General features: G+C 43.1%; 1 protein-coding gene across 2 annotated transcripts in view; it reads left to right on the top strand.

The window, feature by feature from the left end:
- Positions 1–16,688, top strand: part of ADCY9 (adenylate cyclase 9) — an 86,805-nt gene extending 70,117 nt beyond the window's left edge. For both annotated transcript variants that reach the window (XM_068699783.1, XM_068699782.1), the window contains 3 exons: positions 382–530; positions 3,571–3,612; positions 9,494–16,688. In XM_068699783.1, the coding sequence (XP_068555884.1) occupies positions 382–530; positions 3,571–3,612; positions 9,494–10,682 (1,380 nt within the window). In that variant the 3' untranslated portion in view covers positions 10,683–16,688. The remainder of the gene's footprint in view (positions 1–381; positions 531–3,570; positions 3,613–9,493) is intronic.
- The last annotated feature ends 329 nt before the right edge of the window (positions 16,689–17,017 follow it).

Below are 17,017 nucleotides of genomic sequence, written 5' to 3' on the forward strand. Positions count from 1 at the left end.
TGCTTACCCTATTTTTTCCTTTTTTCCTTTTTTTTTTTTTAATAAGAAGAGGAACTGAGCATTTTGCTAAGGTAAGCTGAAGGTGTTGAATAGTATTGAAATAATGGTGGTATGATGCGGTAATGCAAAACTGTATCTAGGGAAAATTGTGACAAACTGTCAATGCTAAAAGTTTGCTTGCTCTTTGAAGGGAAGACCTCCATCTTCAAGTGCTGCCTCCTGTTACAGACACAATGAGGATCACTTAATGTGCATATCACACAAGGAAATTAGGGCTTTCTCTCTCATATTGCACATGCCTTTATTTGTGCTGGCATTTATGTGCAAAAGGGCTCCAGTCAGCAAGACAAAGCTAACTCGCACTCTCTCTCTTTGTTGCAGTACACCATGTTTATGTGTTGTGCCATTCTGATCACCATTGTGCAGTACTGTAACTTCTGCCAGCTTAGCTCCTGGATGAGATCTCTATTGGCAACTGTAGTAGGAGCAGTGCTTCTCATTCTGCTCTACATCTCCTTGTGTCCAGACAGGTGAGCATCACATCCCAGCACCCATAGACCATGTTTGGGATAAGAAAATTTGGGATAAACAAATTTTTTGCTGCTGATGAAGTGAGGATCCAATACATGTGATTTTAGTATCTGCCATGAATTTCTCTAGTATCTCAAATGTAAAAAGTTGATTTGGAAAGAGATCTGCGTTTTTGGAGGCATTTCAGAATGCTACCTGAGGGGCCCTTTCCTGTAATCTGTGTTGAAATGATGCTCTGTCCTCAAGTGGTGTGTTTCTAGGGCACACGTAGGAGACCAATAGAATTGTTTTTTACCTTTTGTTAGAAAATCTATTTTAAGATATTTCTGAGGTGTTTGGTGTCCTCTCCTAGCTGGATTTACATTTGCACGTAAGAATCGTGTATTGTTCTTCCAGATCCCTCCTCAAGGAATTCTGCACTGTAAAAGGCAGGCACTCAGATTTAATAGAGATCTAATATCCTGCTTCCTTTCTCACTTCTCTGCCTTTTCAGAGGATGCTGCAAAACCATAACTAGAGGAATCATGTTAATGTAGTTTGTGTGAAATAACCTTAAGCCCTTTCAGTTTGTCTGCTGATAAGCAGCTTTCTCCATAGGAGAACTTGTTTGCAGTATTCTTCTGTTTTCTCGCCAAGATAGTCAAGGGACTCCTTCCAGCCCCCTGTCCACTCCTATTGTCAAAATTTTATAATCAAACTGCGCTTCTTGGTGGCTTAAGAAATATGGCTTTTGGCACTCTCACCATAGCATGGGCTTTGCAAGGACTTCTTATGCTAGGCTTCTGTGATTCCTATCAAAAGCTATTCATTCCTTTTACACTTCTTCAGAGGCCTGTTGAACCATATGGTGAAAAGCCGGGGAAAGAAAAAAAAAATAAAATATTGCAGATGCGTGTTTTGTGTATTTAGTTTTCCCCTCTTCAGGCGTCTTCAGCTGACTCTTAATCTTGATCCAATTTCTATTATAAGAGGACAGAATAAAAGTCACCCCTTAACATCTGCTCAGGCTGTAAGTAACTCAGAAGTGGCTATGAGAGCTGTAGGAAGAAGAGCTTGTCCCTCCTTAGAAAAAAATAACTTGGAACTGGTGTCAGTTGACAAATGGTTTCTAGATCATATTAGACTAAAGAAAATCCTTTTTATGTCAGCAGAGCACTCAAGCGAGGAGTACAGAACAGCCTTTTCTAGCTTCAGTGGAGGGAAGAAGTGTTTGGTTTCTGGAAGTAGTGTTCAGTTTCTGGATGCCTGCTCCCTTTTTCTCATCTTTGATTTTTCAGTTGGATTTATTTGTCCAGCTTACCTAACAACATCACTGCTCCGGTGTGCTAAGTGACCCTCTCCCAGTAACAGTTACTTTCACTCATTTAATTTTTCCTTGGCACTCTTTCGCTGTCCAACCACCAGCTTCACTGAGAAGTTAGCCCCAGGTTCATTTACTCAAGGAAGTCAGTGAACAGTAAACTCATAATGCTGTTTCACGACTCCCTTGCTCCTCTTCCATAATTCCCCCAGGCCAGGGGTCTTGCTGCTCATTAAGCTACACGCCTGCTGCTAGCATGTCTTCATGGAGCTGCTGCAGCATAACTCGGTGCTGGGTGCAGAATCACAGACAGAACTAGAGAATGGCTGAGGCTGGAAGGGACCCCTGGGGGTTTCAGGTGCAGCCCCTGTCCCAGCAAGGGACACCCAGAGCTGCTTGCCCAGGACCATGACCAGCAAGCAGAGCCTTTTAGAATAGGGTAATGTAACGTCAGTGTAGTACCAAAAGTCTTTATGCAAAGGCAGGCAGTCAAGCTACAGCATGGAAAAGGTATCAAAGTGGTTGACATTTTCCTGGGTGATTACTTCAACAGACCTCTGTGCAGTTTATTGCAGAAGAAAATCAAAACGTTTGTTGTCATAATTTTAACTCCTACTTCCATATTCAGAGACACATTTTAGACAAATCACAGGTGTAATTACTAGATCAGCTTGTACATAAGCTCTGCATCATGACATTGCGCAAAGGGAGGGACACAAAACTTGAGATAACTTGGGGATTTCCCTGCACATCAATTTTATTAAGGGACTGGAAAGGTTATTCCCAAACAGAGAGGTGGAGACCTTGCAATCTGACACTTTGTAGCACCACCTTTGCTAACTACTAAGGGGGTAATTATGAATGTTTAAGAAACTTTGTCTTAAGAAATTTTCCTGATGATAGTGTATGTTTGCCTGTGGTTTGAGTAGTGGTGATCAGGAATGGGCAAAGTTTAGAATTCATGCAATATGTTATTTCATCTCTGAAGTATTTAAAGTAATAGGCTGAGCTGTTCAACTGCATACCTGAAAAACAGCAATTTGTAGAATAGATTGTGAACAAAATGCAGGTTGAATTAGTGTGTCCCATAACTTCTATTTGCCTAGATTAATAATAACTTGTTTTGTTCCTTTCTTATCGATAGTGATTTTTTGTCACAAAGGTAATTGCAGCTTTATACCTCACAGGGAAATCCATTCTGCACTATTCTTTACCTTTTTTTTTTCCCAAAAAAGTAACTAGTTCTGTCAATTATAATACTTAATTGCTGCATAGAAATTGTAATGTTTAAATTACTTTCATTCATGGCACCTTCAAAACGAGACTCTATATTTGTGTTTTGGTTATTATTTTTTTTTAATCTTTGTATTGTGTTGGTCCAATAAGATGGAGGCATAGCTGATTTTTAGAGTTCTGAAATTGGTTTTCCGTGTTTCCAAGGTAAGTCTGGATTCTTTCACAATTACTTGTTCCAGACATCATATTGACTGCATTATCATCACCTAGTCTTCAGAGGTTTTTGCATCGCTGTCTGACTGTGGTTGCTTTTGCCAAGCAAAAAGTGCAGATAAGTCGGCGTTCAAACAAAGTTTGTCTGAAGTTGATCAAATGTGCAGTGCTATTATTGGTCCTACTGTCCACATAATAGAAAAGTTAAAAATGCTAACTGGAATTCTGGCAGAATGCTTTGTTTATTGCTTTAACTTCCTTCTGATGTCAATGCTTTTTTTTTATTTCAGCTCTGTGGAAACTTTTCATCTGGATTTGGCGCAGAACTTTAGGTAAACTTTATATCAAATGACTGTGTTTAGGAATAGAAACATTTTCAACCAGTTACATGTAGTAAAACTTTGCATCCATAGTAATACACTTGGGAATTCAACAAATTGGTCCAGCAAGTTGTGTTTAAGCTCCTTGTGTACCTAATTTCCTTTCCAGAAGACCTGAGTATGATGAAAAATCAGAGAGCTAATGCTGCAGTTGCTGAATTGCATAGTGCTATTTTCTTTTTAAATTTGATTTGTAAGAAATAGAACTATGGAGGAGCTGTATAAAATAGCACCTGTTCTTCCAGTAGTAGATGTTTTTAAAGCATTATCTGTACATCTTGAGCTTTTTTTTTTAATTGTTTTGTTGATTTGCACAATTTGGAAGCATGCAGAGTTAGTTGTTACCCACAGCTGGGCAGCTGAGAATTCCCTGGTGTAGAGAAACGTCAGCAGAAAGAGCAGGCTGTGAAGCCAGCTGCCTTCACCAGGACGGAGACATGCAGGCAGTGACAGTCTGCGTGCTGTCTGTCACCCGCAGCTCACTTAGGCAGCACAGCACGTACTGTCATTGAGAGCAAATGAAATTGTAGCCCCCAGACTTCTAAACCAACAAACAAAAATCTTTTATTGGGTTATGAATAGCCCCTTACAGATCAGCGAATTAAAGATTCACTCTAATTATTTCAGTGCTGAATTCCCTGTGATTTTATTGCGAGTTTTTCTTCTACCATTTTAAGTGTTTTTACTAGTTGTTGGTATTAGAAAAATGTGTTTTCTAATTGCACGTTTGGGGGCAATACTGAGGTGATGTTGTGCTCAAATGAACTAATGACCGTATGAACAAGTTGACTAAGTAATTCATTTAAACCAGTGTGTATTCAAGAGGATGTTGCTTTTGCTGTATGTATCACCAAAAAAAAAATAGTATTTACTTTTAAAAATTACCTACACAAAGTGCTATGTTAGTTTAGCAAAAATGTGTGTGCTGTAAAGACAGGGAGATGGTAACTAAGCTTTCTTATTAGATTTATTCACCAAGATGATAAAATTTAATACAGTGGTATTTTTTTACATGGGTTTTCCTTTCTTATGGCTTTGATTGAAGATCAAAGATGAAAGATAACTTCATTTTCAGAAGGGAATTCCAGTTCACTAAACCCAGAAGGGCTGAAAAGTTAAAGCCAAAAAACAGAGGTTGCTCGGTTTTTGTAGGCCAAAACACTGGAGGGAATTTGCTGAAAATGCAATGTACAAAATATTGAAGTGTGCTGATCACTGAAGGTAATGTCTTAGGATTAACCTGAATTTAAATCTTCAGTGTTGTATTATTAGTTTGTGAAATGGCCTAAGCTTTTACGTTGCTCAGAATTACAAATGTCTTGGCCACCATTGACAACAGCTTAACAGGCTCCTGACCAGCTGCTAATCACTAATAAATAATTCATTCTGCCTTAAATAATTGACAACCCAGTCTTCAGTTCCACCACTGTTTGTATATCATTGTTTATTAGGAATCTGTCAAAAAAGAGCTGTCAAGCATTGTTTACATGCAAACATTTTTATTTCAAGAACGTATCACATAACTTCTAACTCATGATAAATAAAGGTAAAAGTGGATAAAACCAAACCACATAGAGGTTGTTACTGCAAGCAGGCATGGAGTACACTCTACCTGCTTTGCAAACTGTAGCCTGTGATTTAGATACTAAATAAAGCAGTGACCAAAACATCTGGCTCATTAAACACTTCTAAGCTTAAAATTAAGCTTTCTACTGTGAGATGCGTGGTATTTGTATTTTGCCTGTCATTCCTTCAGTCAGAGGAAAAAATGCAGGTGCACGTGTAAATATTGCACAGCGCCGTCCTTCCTGTGGGCAGCAGCAGCTTTGTGGGGTGGTGGTTTGTTGGTCACCATCTCTGGTTTAATGCAGGAACTGTGTCACACCAGTGCGATGTTTGTGAGTGGCTTAGGCTCCTCTGATCTGAAGCTGTCCAAACTGAGGAAGTGATGTAATTCTTCTCTGGTTTGGAAGTTAAAAGAGAGAACTAGGAGTTAATCCTATTCTGCTTCTACTGTTGATTTGCAACAGAATTTGGTTGCTTGGGGCTCTTTTTAATGTGCATCGTTATATACCACAGTTTTAGAGTTTCTGTGCAAACAGATTTTTCCCTTTTTCCAGGTGGTGTACCAATAAAAAGTTGAAACTCCCTTATCCTAACAAACATTTACGCTGTTCATTTCTAAGTAGTGTAGATAAACAAAAAAGATCCCTTGGTCACCCAAATCAGCGCAAAAGCTTTTCCTTAGCTCTAAGAGGGCAAGACAAACTTTTTATTTGCATGCCTTTCATGAAGCCATTCCCTGCTCTTGATCAAGAATTGAGATAATAATTAATATTGCTTGGGAGGAAAGGTACTAGTAATGGTAATGAAGTCTTAGCACAGAGTTCATCTCTGGACTGTCTATGCTGTGCTCAGTAAATCAAAATATGGAATTTGCCTCCTTTTCCAGACAGACAAGTTCATCAGCCCCAAAGAGGTATTACTGCACTTGGTCTTCTAAGCAAGAAATATTTCTTGTTTTCATTCATTTCTTATCTGAGAGCAGATAAAGTGTATTGTCGCAGCCTGTGATGGCTCAAGGAGGAACACTGATAGGCTACTCAAGGTGGAAGACTATAATTGCTTGATGATAGGGTTTTTTTTTATATGCCTCCTCTTTATGTTCTTCATTGAAAGCAGCTGTTTGATTTCCTTTTTCCGTGCTGTTCCACCATTGCATTCTTTTTTAAGATTTAGCAGGCGTGCATCCACTTTAAATATAGTAAGAAATCCAAATCCAAACATAGGTTACTGGCTCAGAAGCAAAATGGCTTTCCAAAAATCTTTATAAGTAGAAAGCCATTATCTTTATGATTTGTGATCAAGCCAAAGGAGATTCTATCTCCGGAGCTCTCACTTGTTCCATATTCAACACACAGGCTGAAGGAAGATGCCAAGTTAATAGTTAGGCATCTGTGCCAGGAAGTGCTTCAACAGTTTGAGTTAAAGGAACATTGACAGCTTAAGATTTCGGTCTGAATGACTTTTAAAATTAGTTTTCTGCTGCAACACCTCATGAAAAGTAGAACTTAAAAGGATTTGGTTTTGTGTGATCCGTTTGTATATAGAGGTGTAGGGTTTTTTATTTCTTTGCATTCTAAAGGGCAGCTTTGGACAGGGGGTCGTCTTTGCTAACAGACTGTGAGGTGGTTTAAAGCCCTGTAGGTCCTGTAACCTATTCGCTGCAATGTCCAGAAATTTGATTTTCAAATGAGTAGGAAGTAAATGTTTCCTCCTTCAGGTTAGTATTGTGGCTTTTTGTACTAATGCTTGTAGCAGTCGCATAGTGAACAAAAATGCCAGCTCTGGAAAAGATACTGCACCTTCTCTTTTGAGATACTAACCCATTACCTTATTAATGAAATCAGGTCAGCTTACAAGTGAGTCACTCTCATTTCAAATGCAGATCTCTAAGGTTGTACACCCACGTGGGAAACAAGGTCAAGCCGGTGCTTGAGGAGATGATTGAGAGCTCACAGATGCCAGTGCTTCAGGAGCTGTGAATGGGAAGCAGGAGTTTGTTCTTAAAAGGCATCTCTAGCGTTTGATACGGGCCACTTTTTGTAACAGAAAATGTAGGGTGCCTTCTTCATTTATTTACGAGGAATTACAGAAACAAGGACTATTTTGTACAATAAAAAATAAATAAAAAGCCTCTAATGACTTAAATAAATCCCTGTGGCAGGGCTGTTTGATGTTAGAGCAGACTATCTGAATCAAACTCATGTACTCTCAAAGGAGTAACTTGGCATTGCTCAGATCTGCCGGCAGATCTCTTTCCACAAGATATGGAAAATAATCAACTGTTTTGAAAAGAACCTGAATCATGCTTCTTGACTGAGATTCATTCCTCACCTCCTCCAGCTTTCTTTATTTAAAGAGATCTTTACTCTTACCTATCCTCTCTTGTTCTGTTCTCTAAGCCCATCAAATTTGGCGGATATTTTGCTACCTGCTAAAGAGGCAGCAAGGCTTGTATTTTAGAAATTCTTACTATTCCAGTCATTGATTTTTTTTTTTTTTTTTTGATATCAAACCACTAAAATGAATATGCCTTCATTTCTCCTGGGAGAAGTATATTTATGGTTAGGAAAAAAAAATATATATATTATATATATTAATTCCCGACATAATACATAGTCTTACCTTTAATCTGAAACGTGACCTGTAAGCTCTCTGTTGTAAATACTTGCAGAAACCTTTTTCTCTCCTATAGGCTTACTATGATAAAATTCAATAGATACATATACCAAAAAAAAAGACCATGGCACAGAATAAAATGTGGGTATTCATCTGTATCACAACTATGCGGGGTTTGCTTCATCATACCTTTCTGGCTATACTGTGCAATCAAATATTTGAGAAAGAACTTCCAGAAAAAGAAATAGGGTCTGGAATGTAGCTCAGTTGCTAAAACATTTGCTTTGATTTCAGAAGTGGAAGCATGTCCCCTACGGACATAAAGAAACAAACTGAGCATTGAAATGTTTTCACATTACAGAAACAAATTTAAAGTCTTCTTTACTTGAACTATTGCTACTGTTGTGCTTTGAGGTTTTGATGTCTTTTTGCTAACATACCTTCATAAGAGGAACACAAACAGACGCTGAGATACAGATTGCATTTCTCTTTTTGAAGCAGAAAGGTTGAGGTGATGCTTTCCCTTATCAGACCATTTCTTAACTTGAGAAACCCGAGCATGTGTCTGCACATATCAAGTCTTACACTTTGGCATAAGAAAGTTCATAGGAAAAAAAATTTCAGTTAAATGACTCCGGAAATCTCTGCATGCCAATCTGTCTGGGTTTAGACTTAGTTTCCAGCATTGCATAGGTGGTGTCTTCTCAGACTAAATGTGTCTTCACATCTCTCCAGAAAGTTGAGACTGTGGACTGCAGATGTCTCCTTGCTGAGGGCTGTTTGGCACTGGAAGCGCACTCTGTCAGTGCTTCATAATCTGCACAGGCAGTCAACGAATTGTCAAAAGGATTTGAAATATTGCTCTTAATCTATATGAGCCTTGATTTTTATTTTTTTAAATTTTTTAATCTTGGTACTCTGAGAAACTTTACAACCACTGAAGCTTTTTATGGTGGAGATGGAAAGTGCAAAAGATGTCAGCCCAGAGCTCCATATTCAGCGCTTTCATGCAGGAGACATGATGTTCTTCACGAAGCATCTTGTACAGGGCTATCTTCTTCCAAAACCTTGACACGTTAACGTTAAAGGCACACTGCAGAGGTTATCGGTCTTTGATGAGGAGACGAGGGAAAAGCTCGAAAAATCTAAAGTGAATGTTTCTAAATATTGGAAGTATGTACAAAGAAATTATAAACACACCAGTTACACACACTAACACACGCAGCTGTAGACAGACATGTACATGCATGTATCTAAACACACAGCCATTATTAAGCATTTATTTATATGTATTTACATGTAGTGTTTGTATAGAATAGTATTTATATAGTTATATTTATATGTAGTATTTATATAGAACAGTAACTGTCTCCTTAGTGAAATCTTTAAAACAGGACCAATGTAAAGGTGGGCCAGTTTCTGTGTTGCTAAACCCGATGGTATCCCTTTAAGGAAGTACTTGGTGAGTTTAAGAATTAAATTAATTCTTTAGCAAGCTTAATAGCAGATAAAGTTTTAAAGGCATATTTTCTAATTTGGTATGTAGCATACACTTCCAACAATTTTCTTGTAGTGTAGGAGCAGAAATTGCAGTGCCCTGACCATGTTTTTAAATGCACCTTTCTTGTTCTTCCCTTTCTTCTGCTTCCAGCTCCAGGAAGAGTCCGTGCAACAGTTCGGTGCCAAGTGACATGAAGAGGCCAGCAGACCTCATCGGTCAGGAAGTGATTTTGGTTTTTTTCCTTCTGCTCCTCCTGGTCTGGTTTCTGAATCGGGAGTTTGAGGTCAGTTACCGCCTCCACTACCATGGGGATGTGGAGGCCGATCTTCATCGCACCAAAATTCAGAGCATGAGGGATCAAGCTGACTGGTTGCTGAGGAATATTATTCCCTATCACGTGGCTGAGCAGTTGAAGGTTTCCCAGAGCTATTCCAAAAACCATGACAGTGGCGGGGTAATCTTTGCCAGTATTGTGAACTTCAGCGAGTTCTACGAAGAGAACTACGAAGGAGGCAAAGAGTGCTACAGAGTCCTGAATGAACTGATTGGGGATTTTGATGAGCTGCTAAGCAAACCACATTACAGCAGCATTGAGAAAATCAAAACAATTGGGGCAACCTACATGGCTGCTTCAGGGCTGAACACATCGCAGTGTCAGGACAACAACCATCCCCATGGACATTTGCAGACCCTTTTTGAATTTGCCAAAGAAATGATGCGAGTGGTGGATGACTTCAACAACAACATGCTGTGGTTTAATTTTAAACTTAGGATTGGCTTTAACCATGGCCCTCTCACTGCTGGGGTCATTGGCACCACCAAGTTGTTGTATGACATTTGGGGTGACACTGTGAACATTGCTAGCAGAATGGACACCACTGGCGTAGAGTGTCGTATACAGGTGAGTGAGGAAAGCTACCGCATCCTGAACAAGATGGGGTATGACTTTGACTATAGGGGGACGGTCAATGTGAAGGGGAAAGGTCAGATGAAGACCTACCTGTACCCAAAATGCATGGACAATGGGATCGTGCCACATCACCAGTTGTCTATATCCCCAGACATTCGGGTTCAAGTGGATGGCAGCATTGGGCGATCTCCGACTGACGAGATTGCCAACCTGGTGCCTTCTGTACAGAATTCTGATAAGATAGCCCATGGCACAGATAACTCAGAAACCAAGGACATTCTTCCTTCCTCCAAGAAGCTCCAGAAAGATTCGATGAAAGCAGAAGAGAGGTGCAGGTTTGGCAAAGCTGTAGAGAAGACTGACTGTGAGGAAGCGGGAACTGAGGAGGTCAATGAACTGACAAAGCTAAATATCTCTAAGAGTGTATGATGCACTGTCAGAGTTGCATGAAGTGCTCTGTCAATAGAAACACAAAGACATTTGCAATTGGCAGTTTTCTTTTTCAAGAGAGACCTTCTCAACACCTGGGTTGTACGTTTGTTTTCATTTCAGCGCCTGATGCTGTGTGGATCACAGCTCTTCAGGGCTTGTTTTCATCCATCTCTCTCCTCCATGCCCCAAATCACATCCCAAGCTCCCCAGCTCCCTGTGCAACCATCTTACAGCTGAGTAGAGGATATTAAGTGCCTTCAGATATACTCCATTGGACTCCCTGTCAAGGTACAGAGGCCCCAAGTGAAATCATAGCTTTGGGTATTTATCTAATTTTAAAGAAAAGAAAAGCTGTGGTTATATCATTTTTATTGTTGTTTCTCACAAAACACTTTTTTTGGCTAATGCAACTCCTTGGGTTTTTTATATCTATCTGAACAATGTTTTACTGTTATCAGACCTTTTGTATGTAAACACACAGACAAATGTGCATGTATCTACCATATGAGACTGACATAAAGTGCCAGTAACGTACCACAAAAGAATGTCTTGGCAAGGGGGTGACACAATTTTACTTTGTGTTGGGCTGGAGGAGGAGTTCTGCAGTGGCTCAACATTTAGTTAGAGTAGGCTGAACAACTGCTGTAGTTTTATTCTCCTTTACCAATGCTTTCTTCAAACTTAATGTGCCATTGTGTGCTTTGGATACACTTCTTTTCCATATAGCCAATGAGTTACTGATATGTGGGAATGGAATAAGGGTTCGGACTTCACCAGCTCTCAGGACAGGCTTCCAGAAGCAGACAAGCGACCAGAAGAGCGTTACAATTTGGGTTTTGTGTGTCTGAAAGGGTTTTAGGTTGCTCCGCACCCTAGCTGAATTGGCAAAGGTAGGTGAAGTTGGTGTCTCTAAGCTGGTCTGATTTGAGAGAGAGAAAAGTTAAATAAATGTTTTGGAGATGCCGTTATTTATTTATTTATTTTATTTCTATTCTTATTTTGTTTTCATTTTTGTTTTTTTTTTTTTTGCGGAAGGGATCAGGAGAGATGAGTCGTTAATTGGTTTAACAAGAGTAGTGGGATAGCGTTTCAGCCTCTTTGGACTACCAACCACTGTGAGGATGTTGTTACCTAGGCAATATTTGTTTCAAAGCTGGTGAAACGTCCGAAGCCACCAAACGCAGTTGGGCATCCCAGCTTCCCTCTGTACTGAACTAATGGTGCTGCACAAGATTTTTTCAGGATTTGCCCCCTACACTGTGCTTTTGCAGCAGGGAAGAGAACAGCATGCTCCCTGCGTGCCACTGAAAGCAGGAATAGGGAAGGAGTCCTTTGTTGCGAGCTGAGAAGCACAACGATTTCCCCGTCCTGCGGGTGACTTTGTGCAGGTCCTCGTGATCGGAGATCTGCTTGCACAGAGGTAACTGCAGGAGTGGGGCCTCAAACGATACCGGTCTGCCCTCTGCATGCTTCCATCACCTCACCCACTTACATCTGATGCCCCACTTTGGATATTATTACCTGTTCAGCTATTCGAGTTTAACAACCTTGCAACACCAAATAAGATTAAAAGAATTTTTGCGCCTGAAATAAGTTCTTTAGCCGGGGAAGAGCTGGTGAAATGCAATGCTGTGCTGTCTGCGTATTGGTATGTGTTTTAATGCTTTCTTTCTGTCTGACCTGAACTCAGAATATATTGATGCTTCGTTTTATTCCCGATGCAGTTTTTGGAGTTTGAGTAATAAATATACACACCGTGACGTTCCCATTCAGCCATCTGAGATCCATCTACACTCCATGGTGAGCACAGAGCCCTTCAAGCCTTTGTCAAATGTAAATCTAGGAGGTTTCTGGATCTCAGTTACCTTAAACAAGACTCTGCACACCGTTCTCACAAAAGCTGCTGTTTATGCGTCTCTAAATTGCATTGGATACAAAAGCTGTTTAAAGTGAATCTTACTCGCTCAGTCTCCCAGCACACACAAAAAAAGGGGGTGCTCATCCCTATGCCACAGATGCCGTAGCCTCGTTTGGGGCTATTCCTGACAAGCAACGATAGGAAGTTGTTTTTAGTAGTGCAACGTTTTCCAGCAGCCTGCCTTCCCACTCAATTAGAACCAGTCCCCTTCCCCCATAGTGGGTTGCACTTCCAACTTTCAGGTAGTATAACTCTGCAAATACCTCTTGCATCCGACGAATGTATTCTTGAAACCATTTCTAGGATTCTCCTTACAGTGAAGTCCATGTCAGTATTTCTTTTCTTACAGTAGGGGAGTTCACGTGGTCCAGAATTGTTTACATGCCTTCTAGTGTTATATTCGGGATCTCGAAGTGGTTCAGCCCTTTTCCCCTTTCCCTTCTTTCTCCCCGTTTTACAGACAGCTCTGCCCAGGGTTCAGTTCCATTTCTCTCTCACTGACCCCCTGCTTTGTCGGGAGCCCTGTGCGGGGACCCCCTGCCACCAGCCGGGTTTGCACCGCATGGAGCCTCTGAAATGGGCAACGCTGCTGTGCTGTGGGAGGCTGCTAGCGTTCGGATACCAAAAAATGCAATACCACGGGCTCATTATTGTCGGTATTAAGCAAATGAAATGGCAGAGGACAGCAATGGGGTTGGGCTCTGAATCTGGGGGCTGCTGTCTGCTGCAGGCTCTGGCGCGCTGAGCGCGGCGCTGCTGCAGCCTCCGCCACCTCCTTCGGAGGTCAGACCTCATCGTAGCACAGCGAAGGAACAGGATGGGGAAGCCGAGCTGTCGGTGTGTGCTTTGAACAGCCAGATTTTCACAGGCACAGGGAGACGCTTGCTTTTTGTTGGGAAATGGTGGGGGTTGAACCTTTGCGCCTTCCCTTGACGCCTTTGAAAAGATGTCCCAGTGCTCGCAGAAATTGTTCTGCGGGAGTTTGTAACAGCACCAGGCTGCATCTTGCCATGCCCCGGAGCTGGCCCTGCCACACGTGTGCTTGTGGGAGGCCTCGAGCGAAGCTGGTGTCATTGAGATGTCCCTCTGCGTGCCCTGCTGGTGCCACCGCTGTTCAGACACGGGGTGGAAGCTGCAGGGACAGAGAGCTGGGGGTGTGTTCTGCATGCAGCCAGCGCGGCGCTCTGCTCTGGTTTTGGGGTGTCTCTGTGCTGATTGTATAAAAACTACCCAGAGAGGGGGAAAATTTGCTGCGTGTTTGCTAGGCTGGGGCTGCCTTCAGCTGCAGGTCTCTAGTGGGAGCTGCTCGGGAGCACAGAGTGAGGAGCAGGATGGTGAGCGTGCCCTGCAGCGGCGTCTTCATCTGCTGCCAACGCGCGGAAATGCTGACTTTCTTGCAGCTGCTTCTGTGAAACGGAATTGATTTCTCATTTTAAAACACGTAAATGGTGTTCCTGTTGATTTACTTCTGGTGTTCGTGATACGGAGACAGGGCCAGAGCTGCCTGTTGTTTCCCACAGTTCGGTGCCACCCCTTTGGCCGAACCAAGCAGGCACAGTCGGACTTTGAGGAGACAAAACGGGGGCTGAGAGGATGCCCCCAGCGTGGAAGTGGCACAGACCTCTCCCAGAGCCAGGTCAGCGTTGGCTGGCACCAGGAAAAGGGCAAAAGGTAACTAGTTGGGTACTTCAGGGCTTATAATTGCTGAACTTGTTTCTAAACCTTTAATTCTGAATACAACAGCCATGTTTAAAAAAAACAAACAAACAAAAAACAAAAACAGTTGTAAGGGAGCAGTTGTGCACTTCATGCCTTTATGTTGCAATATCACAGAGCCTGGGAGTGCCTGAGGTTGGTTATAACCCGGTCGGCTGCATAACTGAGCAACTTGGGGGGTTTTTACCAAATTTAAGGACTGCGTCTGTTTTCTCTCTGCTTTCATACGGGATTTCTCTGGCTCAGTCTGGGTGACCTTGAGTATTAGAGACCACGCAAAAGCAGAAGTTAATAACTAAAATGAAGAGAGGGGCTGCTGGTGTTGGGTTCAGGGAAGCAGAGCTCAGGAGGACCCTTGTCCCCAAAATGCTCTGGGATGCTGAAAATGGAAGGATGCTTGCAGAGAGCACGTTTTGTTTGTTTGCTAAGCTTGAGGCTTCTTGGTTCGAAGCTATTTTGTGGGGAGGCGTATTTGGAAAGGAATGTGGCCAAGCAAAAAATGAGAAACTCTGCTTGCTGTCACAGCAGAAGAGACACGTGAGCGGGCAGGGGTCCTTGGTGGTGGGGCTGCCTGGCACACATGGAGGGTGCGGCTTTGCCTTGAAGTCTGGCATTTAGTTATAAAGCACTGTTTATTGATGTGACTTTCCCAGCCGCTGGAGATGCCATGGGGATGGTTTGGCTGGAAACAGAATGATTTACACACGGAAAGAAGAGCGGTGGATGCTGGAGATGCAGGGGTGCCCCAGCGCTGTCCGGCAACGTGCTGCAGCGCTGCCGCCTCGCAGGAGCAGACCTGGGGTCGGCTGGCTCGGTGGGGTGGGAACAACCTGGACTTGAGGCTCGTTGGAACCAAGACCATCAGCACACAGCGCCTGCAGAATTTTGCCAAGTCCTATAAAAACAAAAATTTGGTACGATAACCGCTGCATGCTGATTCCTGCAGACGTTCTGGCTGTGCCAGTTTTAGTTTGAGGGGGGCAGTGGTCTGGTGACTCAGTCAGGAGCTGTGAAACCATGGACCATTTTCTGCTGAAATGTACCGTGCAGGAAACCAGAGAGGCAGGAGGGTCTGCCGGTAGGAGTGCAAGACCCCGTACACCAGTGGATTTTTGTTTCAGTGGATTTTGGTGCTCTATATGATGACGTTTGTGCTTCCAGCTCAGAAGGTGGGGAGCTCAGAGGCCGTGCTGCAGCGATACGTCAATCTTAGGCAGCGTCCTGTGGTTGCAGAAAGTGAAACCCTGTTGGCAACACCAGCGATGCAGCCGGTCATTTTCTTGGAGAATCCACCTACTCCTCCTCCCGTCCTTTAACCGAACGGGCAGGATCAAGAAGAAAATGACCTGGACCCCCAGACCCTTACTGCTGTCGCCAGAGCTGTGAAATCCCTTTGGTAGTTTCCAGGTTGCCTTTGGTGTCCTTGGTGCCCACGGGGGAGAGCAGCAGGGGGCAGCGGTCGGACGCATGGACAGGACTCGGCAGCCCATTTGCCAACTTCAGGAGGAGCGAGAGCCTTTCTCTAATGAGGAGCAACCAACTTCCAGCCTTCAGCTGCTACAGACTCATGATTTATGGTTGCACGTGGCACGGAGCTCCCCTACATCTCCGCTACAGCAGGGGGCTGAGACTCCTGAAGCCATCCATGGGGTCTCTGGGGACATCCCCTCTCTTTGTGCTCATCCTCACGGGTGCTATGCAGCCCCCTCGCGTCCTGGTGGAGAAATTTGGGGTAAGCAAACAGTGCTGCGCAAAGCACCGAGCACGCTGATATCACAGAATCCCAGGGTCATCAAGGTTGGGAAGGACCTTCAGGATCTCCAAGTCCAACCAGCAGCCTGGCCTCCCAATCTTCTGCTAAGCCACGTCCTGCAGGGATGGGGACTGGGCAGCTCAGCTGGAACACGGGGAGGTTTGGGGTTTCTGTGTTAGGATGAGGGAGCCTGAAAACGGCCGCAGTTTGTGAAGCTGCTGTAATGCCACCCTCTGAACTCTGTCCTCTGAGCAACGCGGCGGGTTTTGTCAGCAGCCGTCAGGCACCCAGGAGCTTGCTGGCTTTGTCTTTAAATTAGAGTTCATAAAAAATCAAATGTCAGACTCTGAATAGGCTCAAGCAGTAACTAAAATCACTGCGGAATCTGATTTGTGTTACCAGTGGCTCAGCTGGAGCGTTGCTGGGGGGTTAGGGGTGCTGAGTGAAGCTCTGTGGAATAACAGCAGTTATTTAAGCAGCTTTTTAAGCCTTGAGCAGAGGAGCTAAACTTTTGTCTTCAGCTGAGGAAACTGGCTATACAACTTAGAGAAATGTTTCCTTTTTACATTCAAGAGGCAATATTAGATTTTAAAATTATTTGGGGAAAACAAAAACAGGTGGGTAGAAGACATTCAAAGCTTTTTTCCCTGGTTCTTTAGTGCAGCTGCTGTCCATTAGTTGGCCGGGAGAGGTGCAGGGGCACGAGCTGTCCCACCTGCAGCATGTCAGGGGTCATGGGGAGCCGCTGTTCCACATGCGTGTCGTGGGGCTGGATGCTGGTGCAGGGGGAGCAGTCACTCGTATTTTATTGTTCTGGAAGGGCCCCGAGGCTGCTGCATCGGCTTCTCACACTGTAGCCCTCGGTCTTACTTTGTACATGTTTTACTCTGTTCTTGCACTGGTCTTTGGCTCGCTGTAGCAGTGCGTATTGTAATCTCTAGATGT

This window comes from Anas acuta, chromosome 15 (assembly GCF_963932015.1).
Source record: "Anas acuta chromosome 15, bAnaAcu1.1, whole genome shotgun sequence".
Classification (NCBI taxonomy): Eukaryota; Metazoa; Chordata; class Aves; order Anseriformes; family Anatidae; genus Anas; species Anas acuta.